The sequence below is a fragment of the Diabrotica virgifera genome, chromosome 5, assembly GCF_917563875.1.
Source record: "Diabrotica virgifera virgifera chromosome 5, PGI_DIABVI_V3a".
In the NCBI taxonomy this organism is placed as follows: domain Eukaryota; kingdom Metazoa; phylum Arthropoda; class Insecta; order Coleoptera; family Chrysomelidae; genus Diabrotica; species Diabrotica virgifera.
In genome coordinates, this window is record NC_065447.1 from 217,712,627 (window position 1) to 217,729,133 (window position 16,507).

Genomic DNA, 16,507 nt, shown 5'->3' on the forward strand with positions numbered 1-16,507 from the left:
TATAGTGTGATCCAACCATTAATAACCACGGTATTAGGCCTTACTTCCTGCCTCCATATAATTTTTGTTGTTATTTTCCCTATCCTCGCTCCCTTAATCCACACTTCTTTTTTTGATCATTAATATCATTAATATCTTTAATATCTCTAACGACCATTTCAAATGAAGCCACATTTGCTATATGTTAGGTTAGGTATTAGAGAATAGAAACATTTTAGAACTGTTATTATTTGTCATTAATGAAGTAAAAGTAGAAATTTAAAACAGCATAACCTTCAACTGAGTCTTCATATTAAGAAAAAATAGAATTCTGAAACAAATCAACTTGATTCCGTGCCATAGCTTTTTAACTAACTCTTAGACAATCCTCTTTTAAGGGGCTATCCTAGTGTAACCTAGTATCCTAGTCCAACCTAATCAAACCATGAGATTAATCACCGGAACAATAAAATCAAACCCAGTGAGATGGCTGCCAACGTTGAGCAATATTGCTTTACCAGATTTACGTGTACAGCAGCATTAGTGAGAGAGTACCAGAAAATTGTAGCCAACATACTATTACCAATCCATCAAGACATACCAGACATCTCAAAAGAGCACCAGCGACTGAGATCTAGAAATCCCCCAATCAGATCTGCCCGAAAAATTGGTGATTCCTATAATATACAGAGGCAATGGTCCACAAGATGGATGCCAACAATAGCAGCAGACTGTATTCAGATATCCACCCCAACTCAGGGTTTCATCGGATCAAATCTGCCCTGGTCCACCTGGGCGAGGCTTAATTGCTTACTTACCGGACATGGTAAATGTGCTGATTCTCTGTTCAAATGGGGTCATGTGGAAAGGCCACAGTGCGATTGCGGATCACCTAGCCAGCGATACTCAACCTTTTTCTTTCCTGGGCCACATAATAGCTATTGCCAAAGCTTGCGGGCCGCAATCAAGATGAAGTAGTATACAGGGTGTTTCATTGGGAAACGGAAATACTTGATTGTTGAATAGAGGTAAATGAGGCGGTTCTAGACATACTAAGTTTATTGCTCCACTGACTTTATAACCGAGTTACAGGGTGTTTCATCGATTTTGCCTATTTCTTTCTGGACCCATAACTTTAGAACCACTTTGTATATATATTTTTTTGATATTTGGTACACATATTTTTTAGTGGCATGTTTTGGCACACACATTTAGAAGCCAAACCACCCAACTACTAATCACAAGAAAAATCCAGTTCCGGATTAAACAAAATTATAAATCCATTGTGACCTTGAAACAATATCCTGTATATTGAAATTTTCAAAACCCTTTCGCACATTTGAAAAGAGCTTTAATGAAGCTTTCATTGTTTACACAGACGATTCAATGACTTTAATTTTGAAATTATGTTGAAATTTTTAAGAACTCGAACTTTCAAAACAAAAATTTCAATATAATTTTAAAATTAATGTCATTAAATTATCTGCGCAAAAAATTAAAGCGAACAATTATTAAACTTAGTTTTTGTGCTCTTTTCAAATGTGCAGATGAATTTTGAAAATTTTAATATAAAGGGTGTTGTTTCAAGGACACAATTATTTTAAATTTTTTTGTAGTAAATAAGTATTGATTATTTTTAAAATGTGTATTTGTTCATTAACTTTAATAATTTATTATTACAAGTTTATAATACCCTGCTTTTTAATCAGAGTTCTTGAAAATTTCAATATAATTTAAAATTAAAGTCATTAATTGTCTGCCTCACGCCCAAACACGCCTCAAACACATCGGCACAGTATCAAATAATTTGAAAAACACGTGAAATTTGACAAATAATTTGATCACAGGGCCATTTAGTTAGCCTTCGGGCCGCATAAAAAACGCTAGAGGGCCACATGCGGCCCGCGGGCCGCAGGTTGAGTATCACTGACCTAGACAGACCATAAGCCATTGTGTTTCAGACTGCCTAAATCATGCCTACCGTGGAAACCTCCAGGACTTTGTGGAATGCTCCCCAGAAGCAATTGAATGACTATGTAAATTGGACATTCATATTTAGGTTCATTCATTATATTTTAGTGTTTGAATCATATATTATATTTGTGTATTTATCGTACTGTGAAAGTCCATATGCTAAATAAAACTAAAAATATAAAAGTACGAAATTCATATAGGTACTTTTTTTGGGAATTTCTAAAATAAAAAGTACTGTACCAGTTGTTTTGTAAATTTGCATGAGCATTTATTATAAAAAGAAGTACTTATGTGTAAAACAATTTTCAAAAAAAAAATATTGAAAATTAGCCGATTTATGCGCCATCTACTAGCATTGTGAAAATAAAAACATAGTTCCACTGCTGCAGTGATCGGGACTAATAGAGATCCTGAAACATAAAATTTCAAAGCGATTATTGAAATAGAAGTTATTTCCTATTCGCGGTGTGCAAGTACTTGGAGGCGATACGAGAAACGATCGTGCGAGAATAGCGGAGAAATATTGTAACTTTCTTAAATAATTCATTGTCAATTGAAATTGTCAAATTGACGTAATTTCATATCTACTGTCAATGAAGAAGAAAAATTATATATTGCTTCACAATATTGATATGGTATGCAATTATTATATGAAGGTAAATGTAATTAATTGTATTTTGCTTGCATTACTGCATTTTAATAACTAATTTTATTTACTACATACAATTGTTTACGTTTTAATAACATAACCTGAATCTTATTTTTTCTTCTTATTATTTTTTTGGACTATGGCTTTGACAGTTATCCAGCAACCAGAACCATATGATTGGCCAATATAATTAAAAGTACTAATAAAAGTGCAGAGCGAAGAAACCAGGTGTCGCTTTTCCGAACTTGCACGGTCCCAATACATACCATCAATTAGGATTTTTGAAAAATATTAAAATTTGGAAAAATGACGAAGTGTTGAAATTTTCTTTTTAAAATTAGCTAAAATATTTTCAGTTTCAAAAACCGCCAAATTAACATTTTTTATCCGATCAAAAAACCCCTAGTTGATGGTATAGAAAATAACTTATAGTTCAATAATAACTTTGAAATTTTATGTTTCAGAATCTCTATTAGTCCCAATCACTGCAGCAGTGGAGCTAGGTTTTTATTTTCACTGTACCAGTAGATGGCGCATATATCGTTTAATTTTCAATATTTTTTTATGAACATTGTTTTACATGTACTTCTTTTAATAGTAAATTCGCATGCAAATTTTTAAAACAATTGGTACAGTTTATTTTAGAAATTCTCAAAAAAGTATACGAATTTCGTACTTTTACAGTAGGATAGCCCCTTAAAACAATGTTTTTGGCTGTTCTTGGATTCATGATAAAGTTTCCTTTTTCCTCTCATCAATATCGTCTACATTCCACTATCTTATTCTTTTCGGCCATTTTACAAAATTAAAATGTGAAAACCTTGAATTATCCATACCTGTCTGCCCGTCTGTCAACGCAACTCCTCCGTTGTTTGAACAATTAGAATGAGGCGTTAAATGAAAGCTTATATCCCAAATATGGCACTAAGGGTGAGAAATTTGATCTCGGACTTCCGGTTCCAGAGTTGCAACCGGAAGCACTATTTTAAAGTCACCGAAATAGTACAACCGATATATTATTTGACGCGTCTGAGCTATATACTTCCGATTTTTATATCATTTCCGGGTTAAAAAGTTTTTTAGTCTGAAGTGCCACATTATAGTCGCAGAAACAGTACATGTGATATATTAACTGACGCGTATTGAAAAATCGAGCTCGAATATTTAGATCCGGTTTTGATGCCATTTCCGGTTAAAAAGTTGTACTGGAAGTTTGGCAAAAGTGACTCAAAATTAGTGAAGTTGTATATCAATCGATGCAAAGTTGCACGAAGAGTTCAAATATCGACTTCCGATTCTACTTCCGGTCACCGGTCTTTCGGTTGGGTGAAAACCTAGGACTTACGAAGTCCAATTTCTTATTTCTTTTGGATTAAGTTGTAACAAATAACCTAAAACATCTGGTTTATCATCAGTTATGCCGTGCACCAAAAATGGACAAATTAAAACTTCTTTTGAAGAAAGGTTGTGTAAGATCAACCATTGTGCCCATTAGGGGAAGTTCCCAGAACTTGTGTTCTGTTACAGAGGTGTGGTTATTTCCTATTCTGATATAATCATCATGTATGAATTAACCATTGCACAAATAACCATTAAAGACACAAATCATATTATCACACTTTAACATGAACCAATTTAATTTCTATAGAGCGTTTCACGTTAAGAACGGAAAGTTACGTACATAGGGCTACGTATTTCTTATGGACGATAGAATCGCGCAATGAATCGTATATCGGCAGTCTAAACAGCCTCGCACACCAAAGCAATATCCAAACGCAACATGACACACTCAACATCAGGGTTGCCAAGCCAGTTTTTATTTCTTCAGTAGTTTTGCTTTCAAAAAATCAGTAGAAATCAGTAGATTTTAAGCCATGTATAACACAGTAAAACCTGCGTTTACGGCCACCTGTCAAAATCGGCCACTTGTACTAACGGCCCATTTCAAAATAACGGCCAGTTTCAAAATTCTCCAAACCAATTATATTTCGAATCCCTTATTTATGACCTGGTATTTATAGTTACGTTCTTTAACGGTAAAATATTGCAAAACCTCTAAATTTTAATGAACCGCTTGGATTGACATGAAATTTGGCATACACATAGCTAACAAGTCAAAGAAAAAAAGTGATATTGCGCCGATATGTGCTTTTGCCCTGGGGGTAGTATTCACCCCCTCTTAGGGGTGAAAAAATATTCGTCCAAAATAAGTCCGGAAATGGACAAACTAATTTTAAGTAACTTTTGTTCTATAGAGTTTTTCACTAAGTCAATACTTTTCGAGTTATTTGCCAGTGAATATGTTCATTTTTTCAACAAAATAACCACGCTTTTAGACGGTTTTTCGCAAATAACTCAAATAGTAAGTATTTTGTCGAAAAAACATTCTTAGCAAAAATATAGCAAAAGACTAACAAATTGAAAATGGTTATTCATTTTCAAAAATATAGCCTGTAAAAAATTTAAAAAAATGGTGTATATATCACGTCTTATACCTAGTAGAAGCAGAGTTATAGCTAATGAAAAATAGGTTCATATTCGTCAAATTCCAAATGGAATACTTTAACGTGAAATAACCAAAAATGAAGTACATTTCGGGGAAAACTCATTACAGCTTATTTAAAGTGTTTAAAAAAGCTTCATTTTTGTTTTATAGAAACAATTTTATCATCAAAAGTAAACAAGTTACGCTCAAAATAAAGTTAGTCCCTTTTTTTTTTTGGTAAAAAATCGGGAAAATCACCCCCTAATTAGTATCTCAAATGAACTTAATCGTTACGACTTCACAAGTTTCTTGACTCGTGTATGTATTGTTTATATTATGATCTGTAAGTTTCATAGGTTCAAAGTCCTTATTTTTGAAAGGGCTGTAGTTAAAAGGGGTTGAACGAGTCACTGATCACGAATGTATGCAAATTTAGAAACACCAAATCTTAATCAATTTTTGTCTAACAGAAAAACAAAAAATATATAATATTGAGAAAAGCAATGCCGACTTTTTTTGTTTTTCGAGATTTTTGGTATCTCTAACAATTTTTAAGTTATTTTGAAAAAAAAGCATATTTTTCAAAATTAAAATTTTTAAAAATTTTACTTTAAAACCAATTTTTTTCGAAAATAAGCACTTCGAATCGATGAAACTTACAGATCATATAAACACAACATAAGTAAAATAATTTGTGGAGCGGTAACGATTAATTTCATTTAAGTTGCTAATTAGGGGGTGGTTTTCCCGATTGTTTTTGCCAAAACAAAAGGGACCAACTTTATTTTGAGCGTAACTTGCTTAAATTTAATGTTAGAAACTTTTGATAAAAATATAAATAAAGCTTTTTTTAAACACTTTAAAAAAGTTATAATGGGTTTTGCCCAAAAAGGGCTTAATTTTTTGGATATTTCACGTCGAAATATTCTATTTGAAATTTGGTAAATACGAATCTATTTTTCATTGGCTATAACTCTGGTTCTACGAGGTCCAGATACCTAACGCGTACACCATTTTTTTTTACTTTTTTACAGGCTATATTATTGCCAAGAAGGTTTTTTCGAGAAAATACTTACTTTTTGAGTTATTTGCGAAAAACCGTCTAAAAATGTGGTTATTTAGTTGAAAAATAAACATATTCACTCGCAAATAACTCGAAAAGTGTTGACTTGGCGAAAAAGCTCTATACAACAAAAGTTACTTACAATTAATCAGTTTACCCATTTCCGGACTTATTTTGGGCATATATTTTTTCACCCCCAAGAGGGGGTGTAAGTCACCCCAAGGGCAAAAGCACACATCGGCACAATATCACTTTTTTTCTTTGACATGTTAGCTATGCGTATGCCAAATTTCATGTCAATCCAAACAGTTCTTTAAAATTTAGAGCAAAAACCGTGGAATAATAATATTATTATTTTATTTGATATATAATAATATTAATAGTATATTATACTATTACGGACACCTTTATAATACGGACTCGGCCAAATAATCTCATATTTTTAAAGCCTTCATAGAAATTTACCTGTTACACGATGGAGAGCTAATTAATTATTAATCATTTCTAATTAATAAATTAAAAACAAAATAAATGCTTTCTTCATAATTATTTCATATCATATCTGATAGGAGTAGCACAAGAAGAAAAAAGTGTTTTGTTAAGTTGTGATATTTAGAATTTAGTGTTGAGTTTAATAATTAAATATGAGGTATTGAGGATATATGAGGCGTGGATAGCTTCCATGACAATTTGCCTGTATCGTTCTAGATCTTGCGTGGCATGTAAAAATTGATCTGCTGATAAGCCAGTCCATTGACGAAGGTTTCGGAGGCATGGATATTGCTCAGAATAGATCTAAGTTTCATAAATAAGGTAATAGGTACATTACTTTGTTTTTAATTAATTAATTAGAATTAATTATCTCCGTGCGGGACAAGCTTAACAGGTAAATTTCTATGAAGGTCTAACAATAAAACACTGAAAACGTTTGTTTTCTATACTTCCACAAAATTTATTATAACTAAGTGACTACAGCTGTTTCGGCGGAGTGCCTTTCTCAAGTGATATAGTTTACAATGTGTTTGCCTTTTTAAGTCTTCAACTGAAGAGGTTGAGGAGTGGGGAGCTGTTTGTCTCGAGTTGGTCATTCAGAATTATATCTGTATTTTTCAGTTTATTAATTTCCATAGATTCTAAAAAAGATAGCTTAAGGCCTTTATTTTGAATATGTAGAATTTGAAACTCTTCATTGAAAGAATGATTATGATCTAGAAGGTGAAGTGCGTATGTAGAAGTGTCTGTTTTTCTATTGTTGAATGCCCTTTTGTGTTCTGCTATCCGTTTGTCAAAAGTTCTGCCAGTTTGACCGATGTACGTTTTCGGACAGTCACCACAAGTTAGTTTGTACACACCACTCTGTAGTTGCTTTCTCTTTCGGCTTTTATTGTTCTTAATATATTTGCTTAAGTTGTTGTTAGTTCTGAAAGCTGGTGTTATTCCTTTCTTTTTTATGTATCTGGCTATCTTTGTTGTTATCTTGCCAGTATATGTGAGAGAGCAGAAGGTACTGGGTTCTTTCTGTGGTGGTGGATACACTAATTTCAGGGCTTTCTTATGGAGTTTTTGGTTTAAAATTTTGTTAACTGTTTGTTTGTTATAGACGTTGTTTACTGCTATTTGTTTAATGATGTTTAGTTCTATCTCGAAGTTATTTTTTGTCATGGGAATTTCTGTCAGTCTATGTATCATGCTATGGTAGGCTGCTAATTTATGTTGTGTAGGATGGGATGATGAATTGTGTATAGTTGTGTCAGTATGGGTAGGTTTATGATATACGGAGAACTCATGTTTGTTGTGTAGTCTGGAAATCGTTACATCTAGAAAGTTTATGGAGTTATTCTGTTCTGTTTCTATTGTAAACTCAATATTATTATGAAGTGAATTAATATTTGATAGAAATTGGTCAAGTTGTCTGTTAGTTCCTGTAAAGCATACTAGTATATCATCCACGTATCTCCACCAATATAAGAACTGTTTAAATACGGGATGTTTAGAAATTGTTGTCGAATCCATCAATTATTCTATGAAGGTTTTAAGAATATGAGATTTGGCCGCGTCCGTATTATAATTATTTTTTTATTTATTAAGCGCAACAGTCCTTGTAGGCCTAGGACTAAAATGTTTACATTTCTGATTACATAAATAATAAATAACTTTTATAACTTCCATATCTTATAAATTTTATTTAATTACACTTCAGTCTATTTATACACTCCTTCACCACCTCCCTCCATCTCCTTCTGTCCAATGCTAGTTGTTTCTATCTCTCAATGTTACTTTTCTTCAAGTCTTCATACACACTGTCCTTCCATCTTTTCCTTGGTCTGCCTTTCCTTCTCTTTTTTATTGGTCTCCGTGAGAGTTCCATTTTTGGTATTCGTTTACTTCCCATTCTCTCGATGTGTCCAAAATACCGTATTCTCTGTGCTTTGATCGTCGTCGTGATCGTTGGCTCTTGATATAATTCTTCCAATTATTTATTGGTTCTTCTTCTCCACTGACCTTCTATTTTCACATATATTGCTCTTTGCATCTTTCTCGCCCATCTTTCTAAAAGGTCTGTTTCTGACTTTTTGAGCACCGATGTTTCGCATGCGTATGTTAATATCCGTATTATAAAGGTGGCCGTAAATACAGGGTTACGCAATTGAACTGTTACCTATTCAAACGACCATAATTTTTGGTGTGAAATTATTTTTTATTGATTCAAATGACAAAAATGTGTGAAAATAATCAAAATTTCAGAATCCACTCATTTTAGCTCGATGTGGCCACCTTTTGCCTTGACTATGGCCTTCAAACGATCAAAAAAGGAGTTGCATACTGCACGAATGTGATCGAATGTGATCTTCCGGTATTTTGGCCCATTCACGTATAATTGATTTCTTCAGCGCATCCATACTGGCATATTTTTTAGTCCTCACCTTGCTCTCCAAAATGGACCAGATGGAATAGCCCATCGGATTTGCGTCTGGCGAATTCGAAAGCCATTGTGTGGATGAAATGAAGTGTGGAACATGGTTTTTTAACCGTTCTTGGTTCACACTAGCTTTATGAGACGGTGCCGAGTCTTGTTGAAACGTCCATGGTCTACAACCGAAATGTTTGCGTGCCCACGGCTCTAAAGCAGCTTCTAAAACATTTTCCCGATAATAAGTTGCATTGACTTTGACACCAGATTCAATAAAAACGATTGGAGAGCGTCCATCGGCGGTTACAGCTGCCCATACCATTACTTGAGATGGGAAATTACTTCGGGTGGCTGTTCGTAGGCTCAAACTTTCGTAGGTGCGTTCGGTCAAGTAAACATGATCATTTTGAGAATTTATGAACTGCTCAATAGGGAAATTTTTCTCATCAGAGAACACTATGTTCAGAAATTCGCCACGTCCGTGCAGGCGTAACAACTCCTTTGCTCTTTCAAGCCGAACTTTTTTTGCTTTGATGTAAGATTGTGTGCTTTTTGGAACTTGTAAGGCTTGACCTTGAGCTCCTTTTTCAATATTCGTTGCATGCTTCGCTGGGATATTTTCAGTTCTTTGGCCATTTGATTACCACTACGACGTGGATTTCGCTCAAGATGAGCCTTCACTTTCCGAACCATTTCAGGTGATGTTGCTGTTTTTTTTTGTCCACCACCATAGCGTTTGGCAATGCTAGCAGTATCATTATAACGAGTTATGGTGCGATACACAAACATTTTATTCACTTTGAGGTGTTTGAGCTGACGAACAATAGCTGGTTGTGATTTTCCCGCCAAATATAACGCAATCACACTAGTAAATTCCATTGCGAATAACTTTTGTTGTTTGTACAATAACTTAGATGCAAATGCTTTTGACGGCTTATAAACAATATACTGAAGCGTTATCAGGCCAACTTTGACGTAGTTGTCATTATCGATTTGCCAGATATATCGATGTGAAGATGGTAACAGTTCAATTGCGTAACCCTGTACTAAGTCATAAATAAGGGAATATACATATATTAATTGGTTTTGAGAATTTTGAAACTGGCCGTTATTTTAAAATGGGCCGTTAGTACAGGTGGCCGTTAACACATGTTTTACTGTATTATACATGGCTTAAAAATCTACTGATTTCTACTGTTTTTTTGAAAGCAAAACTACTGAAGAAAGAAAAACAGACCTGACAACCCTGCTCGCTGCATATCTTCCCGAAATGTATGTTACTTGCGATTTCTGTAGGATATTGCTTTGGTGGGCGAGTCCGCGACGCGACGTGCCTAAGAGTTTTGGCAACACTGATCTGCACTGCATAAACCAAACGTTCCGTTCTTAACGTGAAATAAAGTATAGTATAAAATGTAGTTTAGAGGGTTGAGGTATTAATTTTTCCAGGTGAGAGGTGATGGTAGTCTCTGCCACTAGTCATAAACACTTCGATGGATCTTCACATATCACTCTAATCGTACTAATAGAAACTTATCTTTGGTGGTTGGTTGGGCTAAGCTAATTAAATCTATTTCAATTTATTTATAGCACAGGGTTAAGGTTTTGCATGTTTAGTAATTGCCGTATTCATACAAAAAAATGACGAATGCACCTAAGGTTAAACGCAAATACGAATGTGGAATATGCGTGAAAATTTTCGGCAGTTGTAACGATTTGAGGAAGCATCTGAGGGTTCATACCAACGAAAGACCATACGTGTGCGACGAATGTGGACAAGCATTTCGGCAAGCAGGATCTTTAAAAAACCACGTTGCTTGTAAACATTCAGCTTTGCTACAAAATAAAGATTTATTCGTGTGTCATTATTGCGACAAAGCATTTCCAATCAAAGACAGGCTCAAACTACATCTTCGAACGCACACAGGGGACAGGCCGTACGAATGCGAAGAATGTGGAAAGAAATTTGCCAGAGGCGGCCAACTCATTCAACATATGCGCACACACACAGGCTCCAAGCCTTATACGTGCCTTATATGCAATGCTTCGTATACCTGCTCTGCTAATCTGAAGCTTCACGTGAACAGACACATGGAAATAAGGAATTTCGTTTGTGACATTTGTGGTAAAACCTTTTTTCGAAGAGACGCCCTCAAAAAGCATCTGAATTGCTATCACGCCAACATTAGAGCGTTCCATTGCGAGATCTGCAAGAAGAATCTCAAAGGACATTTACCTCAACACAAGAAAATCCACCAAAAAGAGAAACCACATGGTTGTGCTCATTGCGGAGCTAGGTTCACTCAAAAGTCTCAGCTCACTGTCCATCAAAGGACACACAGCGGGGAAAAGCCTTATAGGTGCCAGATTTGCTGGAAGGCTTTCGCTCATTCCACTGCGCTTAAAATACATATTCGTCTTCATACGGGAGAAAAACCCTTTGAATGCGGCTTATGCAACACTCCTTTCATACAGTTACCACATCTGAAGAAGCACATGTCTGCTATACACAAAGCAGACAAACCATACGTTTGTAAGCATTGTAAAGTTACTTTCTGTCAAACCAAAACGGAATTGGAGCATCACTACAAAAAATGCTCCGATTCAGGAACGAAAACTAATATGGAGGAACGAAAAACAAACCTAGTTTTAAACAAGAACACAGCAATATCAATGCCTATTGGAATGATGAGATATCTCTTGGCGATTCTTTTGAAAAAGATATCTGCAGCGGATCGTCTAAAATCTCTAGGATTCAATAAGCGACTGGTAGATGAGATTCTAATCGATTCTATAGAAAATTCAGGCCGCACGGCTTGTAAAGACAATACTATATCTGAGGCTGAGCGATTGAAGCAAAATGTACAAATCTTGTTAGAATGGACAGTTCCTTCCTCCTTTATGGAGAAATTTAGACAAGAACAGCGATCGACAGAAGAATTATTAAAAGAATTGACTTCATAATTTTAATTTGTAAGTAGGTTTGATTGGGTGTCTCAAACATAGTAAAAAACAAATTGAAATATACCTCGGAATTAACTGTGTTGAATCTAAGTGACCTGTATTGATTGTGAGAGGGAACCTATTAGACAAGGCGAAACCGGCGGGTTCGTTGGAAAAAATATTCCCATGAGATTTTTTTGCATAATCATATTCGTGAGACATCCCAGAATAAGGTTCAAGAAGTCGCCCCCGTGAAAAGTTGTCCAAATTTTTTTTTCAATTTTTTTTAATCAAATTGTAAAAAATCAATATTTTCGGCCCGGATACATTTTTTTAGGTTTTATGAACCATTCTGGACAAAAAAGGTCTCTTATAATTTTTCTCTAAAGTTGCTCGTTTTCGAGTTATAAGCAATTTAAAATTGAAAAAAACGAAAAATGGCGATTTTTAAGGCTTAATAACTCGGTTAAAAGTTATTATTATGAAAGTCAGAAAGTGATCAAATAAAAGTTTAAAGCCCGCCCTACAAGATCCTGAAGAAATTTTTGTCATTATTTTATCACTAAGCTGTTATTTTTAAGTAAAAATAATGAGCGCCATGCACGTATTAGGCGGCCGGCAATGATGAATGCGAGAGAGATGCCATTCCGGCAGTCAATGGTGCATCTTACTCGCACTCACATTTACAGCCGCGTCAATACGATCTTACGGCTCATTATTAATAATTAAAAATAACAGCTTAGTAATAAATTAATGACACAGATTTCTTCAGGATCATGTAGTGGAGGCTTTCAACTTTGATTTGGTCACTTTCTGAATTTCATAATAATAATTTTTAACCGAGTTATTAAGCCTTAAAAATCGCCATTTCTCTTTTTTTTTCAAATTTAAATTGCTTATACATAACTCGAAAACGAGCAACTATAGAGAAAAATTATAAGAGACCTTTTTTGTCCAGAATGGTCCAAGAAAACCTAAAAAAAATGCGTCCGGGCCGAAAATATTGATTTTTGCAATTTGATTAAAAAAAAATGAAAAATAAAAATTTGGACCACTTTTCACGTGGGCGACTTTTGAACCTTATTCTGGGATGTCTGACGAATATGATTATGCAACAAAATCTCATGAGAATATTTTTTCCAACGAACCCGCCGTTTTCGCCTTGTCTATATTGGTAGTAGATGTTTATAAAATCTTTTTTTTTCAATAAAACAGGCCGACAAGCCTGAGACCCAAAAAACAGAGTGTCTATACTTTTCCAAAGGTTCTTGGTGCGCTGAATACGAATCTGAGCTTCAAATTTCTGAATTGGTTCTGGTTTCTGAGATATCCTAACCTAAAAGTGCAAAAATTGCGGTTTTTGGCCATTTTAAATATACACTCGTTTATTTTTCTGTCCTAAAATAATACGGATACCACTTTGAGTATAAGTTTTTCTCTTTCAAATGCGGTTAAGTTTGCGCAAATATTTATTTTTCGCCGAGATATTACATTTTGAACTTTTCATTTTTGTGAAATTTCTTATACCTGAAAATTCATTAAGATATCAGACGTGATAAGTCGAGCTAAACAAACTAACCACCCATTCTAACTCCTAAAAACCACCCTTATCAAAGTGGCACCCTTATCGCAAGTGGACTAACGCACCTAACCCTAACTACAAAGAATTTAATCCTTACAACACGCAAGCCGACAGACCTTTCAATCTATACCCTAACCCACCGTACTCTTAGAAACCACCCCTAAAATACGACCCCCATCAAACCACAAGCAGGCTAACCCACTTAATCATAAGTTCCCACATCCAAGCCCATAAACCTCATATCATCATCAGTGGTGCAGCAGCCCTATAAAAGAGCCTCGACCTTCCTAATTCTATTACGCCAGTCAGTTCTATCCATTGCAAACTGTTGCCTGTTTGCTGCGCCTTTTTTTTATTTATTTTTCTACCATCCTCATCTACACCATCCTTCCATCTGAGTTTTGGCCTTCCCCTATTTCTACTTCCCACTGGGTACCAGAGGGTTGTTCTGCTGTGATCTTGCTAGATGTCCTGCCCATCTTAGTCTTCCTATTTTTATAAGTGGTACTATGTCTTTACCATCAAATATATGTGGTATATCTCGTAGTTGTACCTCCTCCTCCAAACATCACTTTCACAGTTGCCACCGAATATTCCTCTCAGGATCCTTTGTTCAAATATAAGCAGAAGGCTTTCATCTGCCTTGGAGATGGTCCATGTCTCCGATCCATATGTTTCAACACCGGGTGTATAAAGGTACGATTCCGACATCGACGACAGGCGGTAACTGCAAATGGCAGTTACAGTTGTTACCATGACATGTATTTACTTTGCACTATTAATTTATATAATTATTAGCAACTGACGTTCTGCCGGACAGCAATTGCAGTTAGATGTCAGAATCAGTCTCATACAAATTAATAGTGTAAAGTAGTGACGTCTGTCACGGCGACAACTGCAACTGTCGTCCGCAGTTGCCGCCTGCCGTCGATGTCGGCATCGTACCTTTAAGGTTTTGTATATGGTTATTTTTATTTTTTGGCTTAAGTTTCTGCTTCTCATATGTCTACTCAGTCCAAAATAGCATTTGATTGCTAGAATTATCCTTCGCTTGATTTCTTCCGTCATGACGTTCTCCTTGGTGATAAGGGAGCCTAAGTATGTGAATTTTTCCATCACTTCAAAGGTAGTGTTATCAACCGTGAGTTGGTGACCGATGTTTCTGGCTGTATTGTTGGGTGTTGATGGCATCATCTTAGATTTCTCCTCATTATTTTCAGGTCCATATTTTTTGAGGCATTTGAGAAGGTGGTATACATTTTTCTTCTAGCTTGCGTGTTGTGCGTTCAACTAGGTCCACATCATCTGCATATGCCAAAATTTGGGATGATTTATTAAAAATATTTCCTCTGTATTAAAAATATATCCTCTCATGTATTCGGGGGCATCTCTGACCGCCTTTTCCAGAGCTATGTTGAAAAGGAGACACGCCAGCGCACCTCTCTGTCGCAGACCAACATGCGTTTCAAACGCCTATGGTTAACTTTACCAACTTTGCAAATTTTACGCATTGTAGCCTTAACCAATCAGTTTATCGGGGATGTGGAATTCATCCATGGTTTCATACAATTTATTTCTTAGGACACTATTATAGGCCGATTTAAAATCTGCGAAAAGATGGTATGTGTCGATATTGAATTCATTGGTTTTTTACTGTATTTGCCTTAGCACAAAGATCTGGCCTGTTGTTGATCGACCAGGCCTAAAACCACGTTGATATTCGCCAAGAAGCTCCTCTGAATATGCACTTAGGCGACCATATAAGATACTCGAAAATATTTTGTATGCTGTATTAAGGAGGGTTATTCCCCTATAGTTTCTACATTCCAATTGATCATACTCTGGGCTAATTAGCAAAATACAAGGAAAAGTTATTTACCAGCAATTTTATTGCTGGAATCGAATCTTATTATTGTATGTCTTAATAATATAGGTATGCAAAGTCCGCAGATGGTGTGCTACTTTTTTTATAAACAAAATGGCGCCCGAAAATCGTGTTTTTTTTAAATTTTTGCTCTATAACTCCAAAGATTTTAACTTTAGACCAAAAACACCCAAATAAAAATTCACCGCAATTAAATTCTGCATAGAGACGTGTTTTTTCCGATTTACTTCGACGAAAACTTTCCGCGGAAAAAGCGGGTTTTTCCAACAAAATCTTTAATTTTCAACTAAACTTTTAGATAAGTAGTTGTTAATCAATAATTAAATAACTTGGTAACGTAAAAGCCCTTTCCGTATATATTATAATTCCAGAAGTCTATGGAAATTGAATGAACAGTTTAGCAACAATTAAAATGTTAATTAAAAATTTACGGTCGCTATAATAACGACAATAATTATGATGCATAAGAATAACTATGATTTTTTCATAAAAAGACACTATACCTATCTAATGTACTTTACAGAATTGAAATTGGACTATTTAAGCGGCCTCAGGAATATTTTAAAATTATAAACAATTTTTTGGTTTATAAACAAATAGAATATCTCGGGAAATATTAAACTAAATTAAATTGTGAAAACGGTATTCGGAAGACAGCGGCAGGACGCTTCTTTTAAAAGAAAAACGTTTAATTATGACGAGTGGTTCCTGAGATACAACCGGTCAAAGTTGACCGGAATTTACGGCAAAGATATAAACAATAGGATCATAATTTTTCAAACCATCACCTTTTTATTTTTGTCCTCTTTCTCCACACCAATTCTCATATCTTTAAAATCCTCATAACATATATTATTATAATAAAAACTATCGATAATACGTGTGAAAATTGCTAGAAATAGCAAAATTCCAATCAAAAATTAGGTTGGAGAAAATGTAACCCTCAAAGTTCAAAATCGGTATACGTTAACAAAATGCATTTTCTCGGCTTCCCATGGAGCAATTTCCTTCATTCTTTTTTTGTTCCCTAATAACT

General features: G+C 34.9%; 1 protein-coding gene across 1 annotated transcript in view; it reads left to right on the top strand.

Annotated features, from left to right (window-relative positions):
* LOC114342971 (zinc finger protein OZF-like) overlaps positions 1-15,622 on the top strand; it is a 29,539-nt gene extending 13,917 nt beyond the window's left edge. The window contains exon 2 of the mRNA XM_050650707.1: positions 10,511-15,622. Within this exon, the coding sequence (XP_050506664.1) occupies positions 10,703-12,025 (1,323 nt within the window). The 5' untranslated portion in view covers positions 10,511-10,702 and the 3' untranslated portion in view covers positions 12,026-15,622. The remainder of the gene's footprint in view (positions 1-10,510) is intronic.
* The last annotated feature ends 885 nt before the right edge of the window (positions 15,623-16,507 follow it).